This window comes from Canis lupus, chromosome 9 (genome assembly GCF_011100685.1).
Source record: "Canis lupus familiaris isolate Mischka breed German Shepherd chromosome 9, alternate assembly UU_Cfam_GSD_1.0, whole genome shotgun sequence".
In the NCBI taxonomy this organism is placed as follows: Eukaryota; Metazoa; Chordata; class Mammalia; order Carnivora; family Canidae; genus Canis; species Canis lupus.
Window position 1 is genome coordinate 19,107,258 of NC_049230.1, and position 17,818 is coordinate 19,125,075.

The following is a 17,818-nucleotide window of genomic DNA, read 5'->3' on the forward strand; positions in this document are numbered from 1 at the left end:
GAGTTGTAAGAAGTGTGCATACTAGTGAAAACTGGGTGTGGGGGGGTATATAGAGAAACTCCCTGTATTATCTTTGCAATAATCTTGTAAACCTAAAACTATCTAAAAGTTTATGACCAGAGAGAGAGGAAAATGAGCAGCTTGGCTCTGCCCTGGCCAAAGCACCATGGGCAGGATAGACAGGACAAGGAGCAGTGAGGGTGGAATGTAGAGGGGGAGGCAAGTGAAGCAGGCAGCAGCTTTATTTCAGAACAAGACTCCCCAGCCTGCCCCCCACCTCCTGCCCCCAGGAGCCTGGCACACAGGTGAGCTGGGCAGCTGTAGGCCTCGAGAACCAAAGCAGAGGGAAGTCTGAGTGTGTTCCTCCCCTGACCAGAGGGACAGGTCACCACTGATGTGGTGGGACTCCTCAGCTGTCCAGGGAATAGGGAGTGAAGGGATCAGGGTGCTCTAATGTCCAGGTGAGGCAGGAGAGGGGCGCATCTTCCTGGTTGGCAAGGGGAGAAGCAACAGTTGCATTTCTTCTGTAGGAAGGACTTGGAGGACAGTAGAGCAGAGAAATGCAGAAGGGCCATCCCAGGACTGAGTTCTAGAATGCCAAAGGAAGATCCAGAGTGACAGTAGTGCAAAATCCGAGAGACGAGGGCATTCCTAGGGAAAGCATCCAGGGTGGGGGCAACCATAAAAGTCCTCTGCTTTGTTTATTCTCCCATCATGCTGGGCTTCCTCTCTCCCTTGGACCTGATCAGACACAGCCAGAGCCTTGCCTGGGTGCTGAGAGGCTGACTGCTTAGGGTAAGTGCCCTGCCTTGGGGCAGTCCCAACTGCTGGTCCCACAGAAGAAGTCTTCAGGGAGCTCACTCAGGAGCCCATCCAGGTCATCTGCAGGGGGAGATGGAGAGGGTAGGTAGACTTAGGGATGTTAGAGTCTCCACATGAGAGACTCCCCTTTCAGGGGAGCCTGGACCCAGCCACACTCCCCCTGGGGGGCAGTGGTGACTGTGCTAACGGGCCTGAGGCTGGCCTGACTCCCATCTTTCCTCGGCGCCCCCCCAGGCAGGGACAAAATCCTGGGCCTTTCTGTCAAGAAAGACACTCCCCCTCGGCCTTGGTGATGCCTCTCTTCCTATCCAGAGGCATAGTGCTAGAGCAGATAGGCTTCAGAGGTCCTCTAGTGCAGCCCTCTCATTGGACAGAGGAAGACAAAAGGCTGGGAAAAGCTATTAGATGCATTCAGAATCACTCATTCATTAATCTGGTTTCTCACCAGAATAGTGCGAGACATCAGCCCCTTCCCTGATGGGCTTTCCTGGGCATTTGGAAGGAAGTAACTGTCCCTGACGGTAGTTCTCAGCTGGGTGCTTATGTCTGAGAACTCGGAAATAGAGCTGACCTCAGTAATCCCTGCTGGTACTATTACTGTTAACAATAGTGGCTAACACTCACTGAGCGCATGCTCTGTGCCGGGCACAGGGCCACACCTGCTGTACTCATCTCTTTCAGTCCTCACAATATTCTTTGCAGAGCATGGCTCTTCCTGTTACAATCCCCACTTTATCTGAGAGAACGGAGTTTAAAGAGGTCAAACAAACTGCCCCTGGTGAGCAGACTCCAGCTCCATCTGATGCCAGAGTCACAGCTTCCAGCTAGAAAACTCCTGTGTGATGGATGGACTCAGGCAGCCCACAGAGCCAGTCAGACTAGAAACTACACCTGCAGAGGCTGGCTTCTGTCTGGCAGAGAGCACTCGATTTATGTTGCTGCTGGAAGAAGTCTGTTTGGTGGCATTCAAAATTTAATTAAAGGGACACCTAGATGGCTCAGTGGTTGAGCGTCTGCCTTTGGCCCAGAGCGTGATCCCTGGATCCAGGATCGAGTCCCACATCAGGCTCCTTGCAGGGAGCCTGCTTCTCCCTCAGCCTATGTCTCTGCCTCTCTCTTTGTGTCTTTCATAAATAAATTAAAAAATCATAATAAATTTAAAAATGGGCTGGTCTAATGTGAATTTGGTTAATGTGACACACTCATAATCCCATGAACTTTGGGGCCAGACAAGATTGAATTTATGGAATCAAAAGGTAATCAGACTTGGGCTATGCTAGCTTCACTTGGGTGATGCTGCCTCCTGAGGAACCAGCTAGCCATACCCTAACATGTCTGTATTTGGGCTTCTCAGGTCTGTATCCTAATCCCACCCTAACTACATGGATGTTCGACTCCTTAGCACTGCCTGGAGGGTCTCTGAGCTTAGTCAGGATGGGGAAATCCTCTGCCTCTGTGGTCTGGCCATCAGTCCTCAGAAGACTCAAGGTTGTGGTACAAGGATGGCATCAGTCCATCTTCTCCTTGTGATTAACAGCACGTGGCCTAGAAATGGGGGGAGCCCTGTGGGTCACACTGTATTGGCTTTATGTGGCCCCTATCATACTGTTAATTGGTTCATGGCCCACAGCCCTGCCAAAAAAGACACCACATCTGATTTAAGATTCTGTAAGACCGGGCAGCCCAGGTGGCTCAGCGGTTTACCACCGCCTTCAGCCCAGGGCGAGATCCTGGAGACCCGGGATCGAGTCCCACATCAGGCTCCCTGCATGGAGCCTGCTTCTCCCTCTGCCTGTGTCTCTGCCTCTCTCTCTCTCTCTGTCTCTCATGAATAAATAAATAAAATCTTAAAAAAAAAAAAGATTCTGTAAGACCTAAAGATTCACAGAAGGAGGGAGCAGATGCAGCCACATTCCCTTGGCTGCACTGTCCAAAAGGAAATGGAAGGAGAACCTCCTCTGCTCCTGGGTGGGCTGACTGTCTTACCCGCTTCTGGGAATTCTTCCTCAGGGGATGCCCCTGCCTCTGTGTTCTGTGCTGTTCTGAAGCCTTTTCCAGACTTTGCAGTCTCATGATGGAGGTTGCCAGAGATGCTTCCTGGGTCCTGGGAACAGAGAGCCTGGTTACTAATGCCTGTGGCCCCGGACATCCCTCTGGATAGTTCCATGTCCACCCAGACAACCTCAAAGGAATAGGTGGGTGTTCAGGAAAGACACAGCAGAGGAGTGTGGCAGAGGTCAGTCACCGAGAGGAAGGAGCTGAAATACCAAACATCTAAAATAGCAGATAATTTGGGGCGATTTTCTTTCCTAATTCTGTTGGTATCTGGTGTTTTAGTAAATCTATATATCAGCTGGAGCAGAGAATGAAAGACACCACTCAGAAATATGTCGAAGACTTAGCCTAGGATTAAAAGTGAGCTTTTAGGGGCACCCGGGTAGCTCAGTTGGTCTAGTGTCCAACTCTTGATTTCGGCTCAGGTCATGATCTCAGGGGTTGTGAGATCAAGCCCTGTGCTGGGCTCATGCACTGGGTATGGAGCCTGCTTAAGATTTTCTCTCTCCCTCTGTCCTTCCCCACCCCACCCTTAAAAAAAGAGAGAGAGAAAGAGCGAGAGAGAGAGCATGCTTTTAACAGTCCCCACACTTGCTAACATACAGAAAGGTAATGGAAATTAAACTGTTAACCATGGTTAGCCCTAGGGGATGGGAATGGAGAAGAGTGAGTTTCATGTTTTGCTTTATTCCATACCATTTTGATTTTTGTCAATGAGTATGGATATCTTGAAATTTAAAAGAGAAAGATGATTTTTTGGAAGTGGGTGATTTTGAGAAAATGTGGAAGGTTAAGGGAAAGGTGAGGGAAACGAAAGTAGCATGTCACACCTAAAGGTGTAACTTGAGTAGAAGTCATCAAGTCTAACCCATTCGCTTTATAGATGAAGCAACAGTGGGGGTGGGGACAGGACTTGCCCAAGGTCACGTTACAAATTACCAGCAGAGCAGGGACATGACCCAGGTCTCCTGACCCCCAGGCCAGGCCATGACAACAACTCAGGATCCCAGGAAGGGTAGAGGTGGCCACAGTGGGTGGGGCTGGGGGAGGAGAGACACTGTGTGCCAAGTTAAAGCCTGGCTCTGCCCTCTTTACCCTGGAACCTGGAGTGGAGCTGCCTGGAACCTGTCTCCCTGAGTTCCCAAAGGGGAGTGTCCCCACTTGAGTTCTGCGTGGGTGCCCCCTCACTTAGGGGAGGTGGAGGCCAGGAGGGAAGACACAGAGCAGGGGCTGGCTCACATGACAAGCCATATGCACTGCCACCTGTAGTGGATCTGACCCTTAGTCACCTGCTGAGGGCCACACCGCCTGGGGCACCCACAACTTGGTTAGTTCTCAAGTGACTCCTATCCTCTCCGATGCTTAAGCCTGCCATCAGATCACCAAGAAGCCAGATGCTCTAGGTCCTATTACTGTACCGTCTGGCAGGCGGCTGGACCAGGAACAGGAGGAGATGGCCCTGTCCCCAAAGGCATCTCTTCAACTCAGGGCCACTGCCCCCTTCACACCTCTGCTCCCCAGGGTATAGGAGGAGAAGATACCAGAAGATCCATCCTATCAGCCAGCCCCCACTCCAACCCGCTCCTCTTACCTCGGGGAAGGGCTGCAATGGCTTGAGAAAGTTCCCATCCCCAGAATCTGGGCTGTAAACATGGGCTAGGTTGTTGGGCGTCACATTGAGGTAGTGATTTCGGAGCGAAGGAGAAAACACTCCCACCTGGAGTGGAGGAAGGGGAAGGTGAGTGCCTTCACAGAGCACTAGAAGCTGTCTGATGCTGCCTGGTTCCTGTTGGCCTCTCCCCTGCTGGCCTCTGCACCAGGGTCACACAAACCACTTCTGCCCAGCCCTGGTGCCACAGTAGCCCCGCCTACCACACCATCTTCCCCTCATCCCCATCTACCTTGAAGAATAGGAGCCAGACAGACAACTAGGGGGGCCCTCTCCAGGGCGGGCAGGCCAGAGAGAAGCTCCCCATACCTGCTTTAGCAGAAGCACCGAACCAGGCTTCAGCTCACTCTGACGTGTCTCGAGCAGCAACCTGTGCACCGTGCCCTGCATCTCTCCTGCAAATACCACATGGCCCGTCAGTCTGGGGCAAGGGCAGCAAAGTGGTTTGGGCCCTGACTGGGAAGTGGGCTGCTCACTGCCTCAATTTTCCCATCTCTGGATGGAGAGGATGACTCCTCCTCATCTCAACTCAATGAAGGCCACTCATCAAATGCTCCCAGGGGTCCTTGAACTCCTCACCTGTGGGGTCCTTGAACACCACACTGGCATCCACTGTACTCCGACTCAGGGACTTGATCATCACTGCCATGCTGGGGACCTTGTTCCTGGGAAGCTGCTTCAGGGCTGCCTGGTGACAAGAAAAGGCATCTGATGAACAAGCCACATCCCACCTGTGAGATTCCCAAGTGTGTTGGGACAACCCAAGGGCTGGGGGGAAGGCAGGATGCAGATGTGGTGATGATCTTCCTTTTGTGGAGGGCAAAAAGGCAGTAAAAAGGACTCATTCTGTCTCTCTCTAGTGGACTCCAGGTTGGCAGGTCCCATTTATCCCCCTTGCTTCCTTTCTCCAGCATATGTGTATTTTTTTTAATTAAAGATTTTATTTATTTATTCATGAGAGACACAGAGAGAGGCAGAGACACAGGCAGAGGGAGAAGCAGGCTCCACAGAGTCAGCCCGATGTGGAACTCGATCCTGGAACTCTAGGATTACGCCCTGAGCCAAAGACAGACGCTCAACTGCTGGGCTACCCAGGCATCCCCAGCATATATGTATTTATACAGAGCTCCATCACTGCAGGCCATGGGCATGTGTCCGCACATGACTCTTGACCTCTAGGAAGCTCGTAGGGTAACTGTGGGTATCACACCTCATCTGGGGCCTGGATATCCAGAGACATACCCATAACCCACTTCTTCCAACTGTACCCAACACTGTGGATAGTAGTGAAATGCTAGGTGAGTGGTGGATACAACCAAAAGGACTCCATGCTGCTGCTCAGAGTTAGGCCTGGGGTAAGAGGGAGCAAACGGATAACCCCTTCCCTAAGGTGGAGTAGGATAGCAGCTTGATAAGAGGGATAAAAACAGTCTTTCTTCCGCATCTGAGCACCCAGGATCCTTACCTTCCTCAACACCATGACGATGCTATAGGCACAGAGGAAGCAGGTAGGGTCTCTCTCATCCAAGCCCAGAGCAGATTTCATGGCCAGCCAGGGCCCTCGCCCAAAATCCTCCTCCACTGATGGCTGGGAAGTAGTAACAATCTGGCACCACAGAGCAGATGGGGAGCCTGCATTAATGGATCCACTCTGCTACAGACCTTGACTGAGACAGGATGGAGGGCTGGCAGGGGAGAGCAAATTCCCCGTAGCATGGTGGCCACAGTCCCTCCTCTCCTACATCACAAAATGGTATGAGATCTTGTTGCATAGCCCATCTTTCACTTAGCAGCAATAGCAAAGGTGTATTTTATTTATTTTATTGTTTTATTTTATTTTATTTTATTTTATTTTATTTTATTTTATTTTTTATTTTAGTTGCGTTGAAGAAAAGGCTATCCATGCTGGTCTCTTTATGTAATAGACTCAAGAAGTCTTAGGGCCAGAGAGCCCCCACATACAATGACAAGCTTTCGGAGTGCCTTAGCCATTCTGAGACCAGTCATATTTTATTTGGGATGCCTCTGGCTTAACTATTAACCTTTCTTTTTTTTTTTTAAGATTTAATTTATTTATTCATGAGAGACACAGAGAGAGAGCAGCAGAGACGTAGGCAGAAGAAGCAGGCTCCATGCAGGGAACCCGATGTGGGACTTGATCCTGGGACTACAGGATCACGCCCTGAGCCAAAGGAAGACACTCAACCGCTGAGCCACCCAGGCATCCCAACTATTAACCTTTTTATATTAAAAAATGCTTTGGGGCACCTTGGTGACTCAGTTGGTTAAGCGTCTGCCTTTGGCACAGGTCATGATCTCAGGGTCCTGGGATCAAGCCCATCCATATTGGGCATTCTGCTCAGTGGGGAGTCTGCTTCTACCCCTCCCTCTCCACCGTGCTCATGCTATCTGAAAGAAATAAATTTTTTAAAAAATATTTTATTTATTTGAGAGAGTGGGAGTGAGAGAGTGGCAGAGGGACAGGGAGAGGGAGAAGAAGGCTCCCCACTGAGCAGGGAGCCTGATGTAGGACTGGATCCCAGAACCCTGAGATCACGACCTGAGCTGAAGGCAGATGCTTAACCAATGAGCCACCCATGTGCTCCAATAAATAAAATCTTAAAAAAAAAAAAATGCTTTGGGGCACCTGGGTGGCTTAGTTGGTTGAACATTAGACTCTTGGTTTCAGCTCAGGTCATGATCTCAGGGTCCTGAGATCGAGCCTATGTCAGGCTTCCCACTGAGTACAGTCTACTTGTCTTTCTCCCTCTGCTCCTTCCCCTGCTCATGCTCTCTCTCTCTCTCTTTCTCTCATAACTAAATAAATAATCTTTAAAAAAATGCTTTGTGTCCAAATGAGTATTTGTTGGTTTGGATCTGAAGCAGATTGGTGGGTCTGTAGAACTGTAGTCAAGAGTTTAAAAACTGCTAGAGAGAATTAAAAGCAAAAGTGGGTCTGAGGGCAGAGCAGGTCAACGAGAATCCCAGTGAGTAGGGAAGATGGGTCTCACCCACCAAAAAGGCCTCCCACTGGAGGCCAGGTGAAGGCAGATCCTTCCCAGCTCAATTTCCAGAAACCCAAGAGGAGGGATTCCCGAGATACAATTTCCGAATACTTATTACACTCCCCTCTCCTGAAGGAAGATGGGAGTTAGCTGGGCCTTTCTTAGATGAGAACGAAGACTGGAAACATGGCATGGATCTACATCAGGACAGGCTTCACCTTATGCCAGTAAAATTGCCACCTCCCCAAACTGCCTTCCCCACATGCCTTTGATGCATGACCTTGGTAACAGGCCCAGCAGCACAGTCTGCTTCTCAACTCCTCAACATGCAGGGAATGTCCCTCACTCTTAAATGATGCCCAGGAAGTCAGCATTTGCATAGAAATGGTTACCTCTGTCCGGAATTTAGCCAGAGCACCGTGAGTTGGAGTCTGGGGTGTAGAAACCATGATCTCCTCCAGATTCTTCCCACTGTGCTACAAGGGGAGAGAGAAGAGGGGAGGGCAGGAGCAAGCACAGCAGCTGTTACTTACAAGTACAGCTTCTTGTTTGGGTTACATAATGAGTTCAGGAAACTATCGGGGACAATTAACACATATCACATCTCTCCTAACGAAGTCTCAGGAGCCTTGTTGGCAGCTCAAAAAAGATGCTTTGGGGATTGTTTTGGGAATGTGAGGAAGCTGAAGCTGGCCCAGGAGCAAAACACAGGGCTTCCTGAAGGAGGCAATGACCCGGATAGAGAGGCCGGGCACAGGCACGGGTCAGCTTTCCCCAGGTCCCTTCTCAGGGACCTAGCCCTTCCCTACAGAGACCCAGCCCAGGAGGAATGCAGACGGCGTCGCTGGATTTCCTGGGAAGTGCTAGCAAAGAGCAAGTAACAGGCAGAAATTTTATCTGAACCACCCCTAGAATGCGAGAAAAGGGGTGCACCAATCACAAGGAGACCAGACCCTCGGGGTCCTGCTATCTGTGATCTGATCCGAGACAGTTTCATGGATACTGTCCCTCTACCATTGCTGAAATCTGAACCGTCAATGCAGCACAGCTTCTGCACACTCACCCCACACGCTGGCCACAGCGAACTATTCCATATACCTCGGACAGCATCCTGCCCTTGCACCTCTGCCTTCGCATGTGCTCTTTCCTGTCTTCCCACTGCTGAAAGGTCTCCCTGAGCACAGCCTTCCCATACACACCTGTTAACCTCCTGCCTGTACCTTCAAAGCTTACAGAGCAAGCCCAAGGAACCCAGTGTCTCCGCAGCATCCAGGGACACTCTGCATTTTACGTATAATCGTTCCTTTGCATCTATTTCCACTGTGCTGTGGACAGCTTGGGACAGGAGCTATTTCTATTTTAACCTCTGCATTCTGGGTTCCAAGCAAATTGCCCAACGCATACAAGCCCTTACCAAACCTTATGTGAGTGAATCTTCCTGTCCCAGGGCTAGCAAAACAGTAGGTGCTCAACAAAAGGAAGTCATGAAGTTCTTAAGAGCTTGAAGCGCCCCTCTCACCTGTGGTGTTTCAAGCATTCAGTTCTTCCCACTTCTTTTGACTTCTTCCGTAGCTTTGAAAACCCTCTCTGCACTTCCTTCCCTCCCACCCCCTAGGAGTGAAGATATTCTGGGACTGGATGGCACTGGAACTTTGCTTCTCCCCCTTGCCCCCCACCCCTAATGTCCTGGACAGCTATGGCTTCTGCTGAAGAGATTCTGCCCCTCACCTGGTGAGGCAGGATACCTGCCGGGCCGGGGAAGCGGCGTGTTTTGGTGTGGGCAGGTGGCTGGAGTGTCCGGTTGGCGGCAGTGACCAGCTGCACCAGGTGGTTGGTGACTATGGGAGACTGCAGGACTGCCTGGGGAGGCAGGGAGGAATGGGGGCTCCGTGGGGTGCTGACAGGACACCTGACAGAAGATGCTGGAGCTCGGGGTTGTAAGGTGCTCTGAGGAAATGATCTAGAGATAGTCCTTGAGGGAATAGAACAGATGGAGTTGGGAGTCCGTGGTCCGGGAAAATGAGATTTGCCACATAAGTGGGCATTTGGAGCCTGGAATGAGTGACCAGGGAAATGGTTTTGAAGGCTGCTCTGAATAGGCCCGCTAGCAGATTGGGGAGGCTGTGGTGCTTGAAGAGGGAGGTCCTTCTGACAGGCTTCCCACGGGGGCTGCTGAGCAGGATCTCCTGGGGCCTTTGGGGCGGGAAGGTTGCTTGTGGCACCAGATCTCAAGTGGAGCTGTGGAGTCCTACAGTGAACAACAGTTTCTGGAAGCTCATTGTGGGCTGACATGACACCAGTCATGTGGGTGGCAGGCATGGGCTTCTTTGGGCAAGACCTGCTTGGATCAGCTACCCGGGCCTTTTTAGCCACTGCTGAGTCCTCCTGGCACCAAGTGGGCAAGATTCCTGTGGGCTCACTGTGGACTCCAAGCTCCAGGTCCATGCTTGCCAGGACCTCATCAAAGTCATCTTGTTCAGGCCCCTCAAAGCCACCAGTCACCTGCTGTTGACTCTCAAATGTGAGCAGGGGGTGAGAGGCTGAGGTCTGGGGTCTGGTTGGCTCTTTGAGCCCTTCTGTCAGGGTCACTCGTCTCTGATGGCTAGAAGTCAAGACAGGTCTTAGGGGGGTTGTTCCTATGGAAGGTGGACTCCGGATGGCCCTGGGCACGCTGGAGGTAGGAAGATGGAGTCCCAGGGCTGACAGACCTAAAGCCTCTGAAGGAGCAGTGGGGCATGATGGCAACTGCCCAGAAGACTGTGCCTGTGCAGTGTCCTGTAGCCTGGAAGAGACAGGTCTCAGGCACCCAGCATTCATAGGCCGTGAGCCAGCAAATTGGTTCTCTGCATCCTCCACGGCAGACAAGAAGTCCTACAAAGAAGCAGAGGTGGTGAGTCTTGGCATCTGGAAATCAAGAAATACTCTGCTTTTACAGTTTTAGGCAGGTGTACACGTAAGCGTAGTATGTGTAAGCAAGAAACCAAGGAGTGGAAGGCAATGGTGGAGTCTCTCATCACCTTTGAACTTGTCCATGCATCCGCTTCCAGAATTTTTTTTTTTTTGTAGATTGTATTGATTTTTTTAAGATTTTGTTTTGTTTTGTTTTGTTTAAAGTAATCTCTAGGGCAGCCCTGGTGGCTCAGCCAATTAGTGCTGCCTTTGGCCCAGGGTGTGGTCCTGGGGACCCAGGATCGAGTCCCACATTGGGCTCCCTGCATGGAGATTGCTTATCCCTCTGCCTATGTCTGTGCCTCTCTGTGTGTGTGTGTCTCTCATGAATAAATAAATAAAATCTTTAAAAAATAATAATAATAAAGTAATCTCTACATGCAACATGGGACTTGAACTCACGACCTCAGGATTAGGAGGCACATGCTCCACCACTGAGCCAGCCAGGTGCCCCAGAATATTTCTGGTAGAAGTCTGAGGGTGGTGGGCATCTGGCTGGCTCAGTCAGTGGAGCACACAACTCTTGATCTTGGGGTCGTGAGTTCAAGTCCCATATTGTGTGGAGAGATTACTTAAAATCTTTAGCACTGTATGTAACTAACTGGGCGCCTGGGTGGCTCAGTGGCATCTGACTCTTAATTTAGGCTCAGGTCATGGTCTCAGATTTAAGATCAAGCCCCACGACACGCTCTGTAATTAGAGGGGAGTCTGCTTGAGATTCTTTCTCCTTTTCTCTCAGCCCCTCCCCCTCCTAAAAAATAAACCAATTAGGGACAGCTGGATGGCTCAGCGGTTGGGCGTCAGTCTTTGGCTCAGGGTGTGATCCTGGGATTCCGAGATCAAGTCCCACATCAGGCTCTCTGCATGGAGCCTGCTTCTCCCTCGGCCTGTGTCTCTGCCTCTCTCTGTGTGTCTCTCATAAATGAATAAATAAATTCTTTAAAAAAAATAAACAAATTAATTACTTGAAAAAAAAGTCTTAAAAAAAAAGAAACATTTCAAAGGCTAAGTCTTTAGGTAGATTCTCTCAGGGGGTGAAGGAGCAGTGGGTCAGGGGAGTGGCAGAAGCAAACATACCAGGGCACTAAGGAATCAAAACACCCAAGGTCACACACCCATCTCAAGGAAATAAGTTTTTTGGTGTCCAGCCTGTGCAATAGGAGTCTATCCAGATGGTCATGTTGCCCGTCCTCAACCCCTTCCTCCCCCTTCCAACACACACACACACACACACACACACACACACAGAGCCTTCAGTAAGCCAGAGAGGCCTTAGATCCAGCAAAATAGGCAGAAGTTAAATATAGCTTTTCAGGTAAGTTAAATTAAGTATGGATTCCAGTTGGGAAACAAGGTGAGATTGACACCTCCAAGAGCAACAGACCTGTTCTGAGGGTGTTTTTGAGTCAGAACTGCTGATTTAACTGACAGGAAGGTCCCCTCCACCCCCATCCCCTGCTGCTGCATTGGATTCTCTGGGCCAGAGAAAGATTTTTTTCCTGCTTTATGTATAATCAAGAGAGTAGCACACTTCAGCAGGACTACCATGGAGTTTAGCCATAATAACAATATCAGAATTACAGCAGTAATAAAATCCTGACGATCCTGGAGGCTGATGGATCCCTTTTCTCCGAAAGAGCTCACTCTTAGACATGACGTCACCTGCCTTGGGAAGGGGGAAAGGGACTGAACAGAAACCTGAGGTGTCAGAGTCCTTCACTCTTTTTTTTTTTTTTTTTTTTTTTAAGTAATCTCTATGCTTAACATAGGGCTCAAACTCAAGACCCCAAGATCAAGAATCACAAGCTCCACTGACTGAGCCAGCCAGGTGCCCCAGGAACCTTTATTCTTAATCCCATTGCGGGCCCAGGAGTTCTCCCATCACTTGGTAAGACCCAAGTGGGGGCACTTAGCAGTCACTTTTTCAGCCTGTAATCACACATCTCCAAAGCTGAAAGACAAAGACAAGGACACATCTTCTCAACAAAGCTGGCAATTTTAAATTTTTTGTAGAAACAAAATTCAAGTCCCCAAGTGATAATAAAAACTAACAATTTGAAATTGCCTTGGGTGCCAGGGACTTTGTAAACATTTTACTATAATTCTCTCAATGAATTTTCATGGTGGCCCTAAAACGTATTATTATTCCTTTTATTATTCCTTTTTACAGATGTAGAAATGGAGATTCCGAAGTTAAGTAACTTCACAGAACCAGGACTAGAACCCATATGTGCCCTTGTCACTATGTCTTAGGGCCTCAATGAATGAGACAACCCATAGACCAGTTTTTAAGAGGTCTGAGGAAGGTCTGTTTTCCCTTTCAAATCTTAGGTACCAAATGCCTCAAAGGAAGGGAACGTGGGGCTTGGGCTGCCAGAAGGGTCCCTGGTGCATCACTATACTAGGTACAAATTGGGCATCTCGATAAATTCTTTTTTTTTTTTTTTTAAGGATTTTTATTTATTTATTCATGAGAGACACAGAGAGAGGCAGAGACACAGGCAGAGGGAGAAGCAGGCTTCCTGCCAGGACCCCAATGTGAGACTTGATTCCGGGACTCCAGGATCACAGGAGTCCCCATCTCGACAAATTCTAAACATGATTTTTAAAGCACAACACTGGGAGACAAAAAGTAAGTTGGAACGGCTTGTCATTGATAAAATAAAGCAATTCTATTCTATAAATGTAGTTTATTGTGTATGTATGCTAGATGAATAAGGAGGCCAAGACCTCACCCTGGTTGTTGGTGCTATACTCTTCAGCACGTTAATTTACCTTTTTTGGGTTTTACTCACTTAAATCCTACCTATTTCTTTTCTTTCTTTTTTTTTTTTATGATAGTCACAGAGAGAGAGAGAGAGAGAGGCAGAGACACAGGCAGAGGGAGAAGCAGGCTCCATGCACCGGGAGCCCGACGTGGGATTCGATCCTGGGTCTCCAGGATCGTGCCCTGGGCCAAAGGCAGGCGCTAAACCACTGCACCACCCAGGGATCCCAAATCATACCTATTTCTGAAACGGATTCCAGGTAGCAATTTGGGGCCTCCAGATGAAACTACATCCATTGGATTTGAGCGGGTAGAGAGCTGTGGGGATTGCCAGCTAGTTTAGTGATCCCTGACTATACCCCAAGATTAGAAATAGCCCTCCTGGGCGCATCCCCAGAAATTCCGATTTAATTGGTGTGGGGGAGGGCCTCAGCAGGGGTGATTTTAATATGCCAGCTTCCAATCTGGTCTAATCCCTCATCTTCTGAGAGGGAAGGGAAGAGCATTTGAGGCAAAAGAACATCCTTTCTATTATAGAAGAGAAAACAGAAGGCCAGAGAATGAAGTAATTTGCCCTGGCTCACATAGCCACTTGGTGACCCCAGGCCTCCTGTCATCCACTAACCGTGTTGTCTGGCTCTCCATAAACTTTCTTCCCACCTCAAGTATGCCATCATAAAGGTGAACTGAATCATCCACATGACACAGCTTCCAGGCAAGGGCCCTTGTAATTTAAAGGTATGCCAATTAGGCAGCTCACATCTCTGTTTCTTTTTCTGTCTCTAAAACAGTTAAGAAGGTTGTTTACATGTCTCATTTTCTCTCAGCTCCTCACAGACAAAAAAGCTATACATGTCAAGTAAAAGGAGGCTGGGGCACATTGCTTCAAAATGTTCTGGGTCTGGGTGTTTTCCACTCAAGATCTCCTCTGCTATCTCTGATCACCAACACTTCCTTACCTCATCTTCAAACTCCTCTTCCACAGTAAACAGCTTCTGCAAACTGCATGCCTGAAAGGAAAACAAAGCAATTGAGGCTGGATGAGAAATACTGTTTGCAAGTACATTCTGTCCTCACTCTGCTTCTTTCCAATTCTAACAAGACCATCAGGTGTACTGTTGTTTTTTGGGAGTGCTGAGGGAAGAATAAGGGATGAGGAGGGAAGAGATGGGATTTACTTAATGATTTAGGTGATTTAGAATCCTTTCTAGTAAAAATAATCCACTCAGGTTCATCTGTATTGGCCTTGGAAGAGGGAGGAGGAGGCAAGGGGAAGACTCCCAAAAGGAGCATGGGTCATTCTTTAGACCCAGCCCCATGCACAGGGGCCTAAGGATTCTGCAACATCCCAAAGATTTGGCTTGGAGAACCCATGTCAACCATAAGACAGACTACTATAAATCGAAGCATGCCTAGTACAGTGGCCTTGTTTCTGAGAAAAGTGGTTTCCTTAGCGAATCCAATGTGCCAAAGCCAGCGTCCCAAGAGGGTAGGATCCCCCAGGCCACAGGTCCTTCTTGCTGGGGCCAGCTCTTAGACCTGTGTCACGCCCAGAGCAGCAGGCCGTGCCTAACCCTAGAAGCCGGGACAGCAAGAGCTACCGTCTGACAAACCCATCCCCGGTGTCCAAAGGTCAGAGGGTACGGGCCAGGCGGAGGGGGTGGAGCTCCGGAGGCGCGACGTTTGAGCCACCGGGAGGGATGACCAGCTCTCCAAGAACAGACGGAAGGCAGCACGAGGGAAACAGGCCCCGAGGGAGGTGTGTGGGGCGGACCCTCCCAAGCCCTGACTAGAGTCCAGGTGTCCCGAAGCCACCAAACTAGGATCCGAACCCTAACCCGGGCACGCAGCTCGCACGAGTGAGGGGGGGGCTGCAAGCTGGAAGGCAGTTCCGCTGCCCCGGGGCGCGGCATTACCATGGCGACGGCGGACGGGCTCCGGCCCGTGCGGGGCGGAAGGGGGGACGCCGGGGCCTCGGCTTGTCCCAGGCGGGAGAGTCGGACTCCGGGCTGCGGGGTGTCTTGGTGCGACGCAGGCGGGGGAAGAGAGAGGGTCGCCGGGAAGCCGGGGGCCGGGGCCCGAGGCCGCTTTCGAAGTGGCCGCCACTCCAGCGTCTCCGCCCTCTTAAAGGGGCGGGCCTATTTCTATCCCGCCGACCCAAAGGCCCTTCCTCCGTCGGTCTTCCGCCTCGGCCTTAAAGGGAAACGAGTGGGCTCTCGGGCGCCCCCCAGCGGCTCCTCGGGCCCGGTCGGCTGGTTCAACAGGAGTTCTGGGAGAGCCGATTGGAAATCTTGGGTCCCCAGGCCCGCCCACCCTCCTCTCTTGAGCTAAGCACGCTAGGGACTGGGTCCTAGAGCAGAACTCTCATTCACACTACAACCCGCCCCAACCATCCATCTATCCATATTTGCAAGATATATATTAAGCAACGGTGTTCTAGGTCTTGCTCCTTTTATCCTTCATATTTAAACTTAGATCCCAGATCTTCCTTCTCACCAATCTCTCAAGTAACATCCTTTCCCCATCCAACACTCTATTTCCTTCTCAGCATTTTCCATGATTTATAATTATCGTGGTTTACATCTTTATTTTGTGTCTTCCTCCCTAAAATATGAGCTCCCAGGTTTCAGTACCAAAAAACAAGCAACACAGACAAGCAAACAAAAATGAGCTCCATGAGGGCAGGCACTTTGTCTGGCTTGTTCAACATTTTTGTCCCCAGCACTTAGCACAATGCTCCATAGAATTATTGAATGAATGACACAATGACTGCCCTGTATCTGGCACAGTACTTAACAGTGAGGATAGGGAAATTAAGAAGACTCCTTGTGTCCTCAAATTCACGAGTCAGGGAGACACAGGTCAAAAGATATTTCAGGATAGTTGTGCAGAGAAATGGGCAGGGGCGTCCATCCCTGAGCCAGCCCTCAGTCCTCACTCTGTTTTTCTTCTTGCTTGTCATTATAGGGCTAGTTGGAGTGACACTAGGGCTGCATAGTTTTAAGGACCCAAAAGGCGGGAGAAAGGTAGCTGATTCAAGTTCTTAATGATGTGATCTGAACCAGCCTTGGATCTTCCCCAGGGGCTGGCCTGGCCTCACCTCTGGGTAGCCATCATAGTTTTCTATGGACCAGTTTACCTGTCTGTCCTATGTCAGAATGGAAGCCAGAATGTCAGTGGGAGGGCAGCCCGGGGGGCTCAGTGGTTTAGTGCTGCCTTCAGCCCGGGGTGTGATCCTGGAGACCCTGGATCAAGTCCCATGTTGGGCTCCCTGCATGGAGCCTGCTTCTCCCTCTGCCTGTGTCTCTGCCTCTCTGTCTGTCTGTCTGTCTCATGAATAAATAAATAAAATCTTAAAAAAAAAAAAAAGAAAGAATGTCAGTGGGAGATGGAAGCTGGAGTCCTAACTCTCATCCCCTCACACCCTCTGTGCTTCTTCCAAGCTGGGGTACAAAACCCCAACACTCCCACTTGCAGGCCTTCTCTTCTCAGTGAAATCCCAAGTGCCTCCTTCATCACTTTTTTTCTAAGTTAAATGAATTTGGCAACTACTGCCCCCACCTCCTGTTAGGACCTGGATGGGGGTGGGGGCAGGTGGTTGGAGCAAATGGAAAATGTGGACCTGGGACATTTAATTTTTTTTAAAGATTTTATTTATTTATTCACAAGAGACAAACAGGCAGAGAGAGAATGGCAGAGACACAGGCAGAGGGAGAAGCAGGCTCCATGCAGGATGCCTGACGTGGGATTTGATCTCGGGTCTCCAGGATCAGGCCCTGGGCTGAAGGCGGTGCTAAACTGCTGAGCCACCCGGGCTGCCCGACCTGGGACATTTTACAGAGGAGCTGGCAGGACACAGTGAGGAGGTGATCTGTGATTTTAGAGTTGGGAAGGACTCCCATGCTGAAGGGTCCCCCTTCTCCCAAATCAAATGTCTTCTTCTTCCCAGTGCTGTCATCTGTGGGAAAGACAAGGGCTAAGTCTCCATGGTGATGGGGCCTATGTCCTCTTCTCCCTCCTCTTATTTTTTTTTAAGATTTTATTTATTTATTTGAGAGAGAGAGAGAGAGAGCTCACAAGTGCACACACATGAGTGGGGGGAGGGGCAAAGGGAGAGGGAGAAGCAGACTCCCTGTTGAGCAGGAAGCCTGCCAAGGAGCTTGATCAGAGGACCCTGAGATCATGACCTGAGCCTGAGATTATGAGCTGAGCCAAAGGCAGACACTTAACTAACTGAACCACCCAGGTGCCCTTCCCTCCTTTTAGAAGAGAAGTTAGCGTGAACTCTCAGAACCAGGCTTGCCCAGGCTGAAAGATTCAGGCAGAAAAGAAAGGGATGAATTCTGGGAAAGCGCAAAGTGGGTGCTAGGACTTAGGCTATGGAGGGCCACGGCAGAAGACATCAGATCCCCAGCTATGAAGTGGGGTACAAAGGGGAATGAGTGTAGCGAGGGGGTCATTTAAAAAATATATATTTTATTTATTTGAGGCAGAGAGAGTGTGTACACACAAGGGGTGGTGCAGGGCAGAGGGAGAGGGAGAAGCAGTCTC

The 17,818-nt window shown here is 49.9% G+C and overlaps 1 protein-coding gene across 4 annotated transcripts; it reads right to left on the bottom strand.

The window, feature by feature from the left end:
• Window positions 1-224: 224 nt before the first annotated feature.
• HROB (homologous recombination factor with OB-fold) lies at window positions 225-15,397 on the bottom strand. Of its 4 annotated transcripts, none has more exons than XM_038547134.1 (10): window positions 15,184-15,397; window positions 14,227-14,277; window positions 9,280-10,422; window positions 7,944-8,027; window positions 6,012-6,152; window positions 5,126-5,234; window positions 4,856-4,941; window positions 4,469-4,594; window positions 2,809-2,926; window positions 225-882 (listed from the first exon to the last, which is right to left on the bottom strand). In XM_038547134.1, exons 1-10 carry the CDS (start codon window positions 15,184-15,186, stop codon window positions 791-793), a joined length of 1,953 nt encoding a protein of 650 aa, XP_038403062.1. In that variant the 5' UTR covers window positions 15,187-15,397; the 3' UTR covers window positions 225-790. The 4 variants fall into 4 exon arrangements, with proteins under 4 accessions (XP_038403062.1, XP_038403063.1, XP_038403065.1 ...); XM_038547135.1 differs by lacking the exon at window positions 15,184-15,397 and adding an exon at window positions 14,680-15,083; XM_038547137.1 differs by lacking the exon at window positions 6,012-6,152.
• Between the last annotated feature and the right edge of the window lie 2,421 nt (window positions 15,398-17,818).

What these genes read in the sequence shown, in the direction of transcription:
- HROB (XM_038547134.1), bottom strand. An exon ending in CGGTGCTTCTGCTAAAGCAG is followed by an intron (nt 4,595 to 4,855) that starts GTATGGGGAGCT and finishes CCTCCACTCCAG; the next exon opens with GTGGGAGTGTTTTCTCCTTC. An exon ending in CATTGCAGCCCTTCCCCGAG is followed by an intron (nt 2,927 to 4,468) that starts GTAAGAGGAGCG and finishes CTCTGTTCCCAG; the next exon opens with GACCCAGGAAGCATCTCTGG.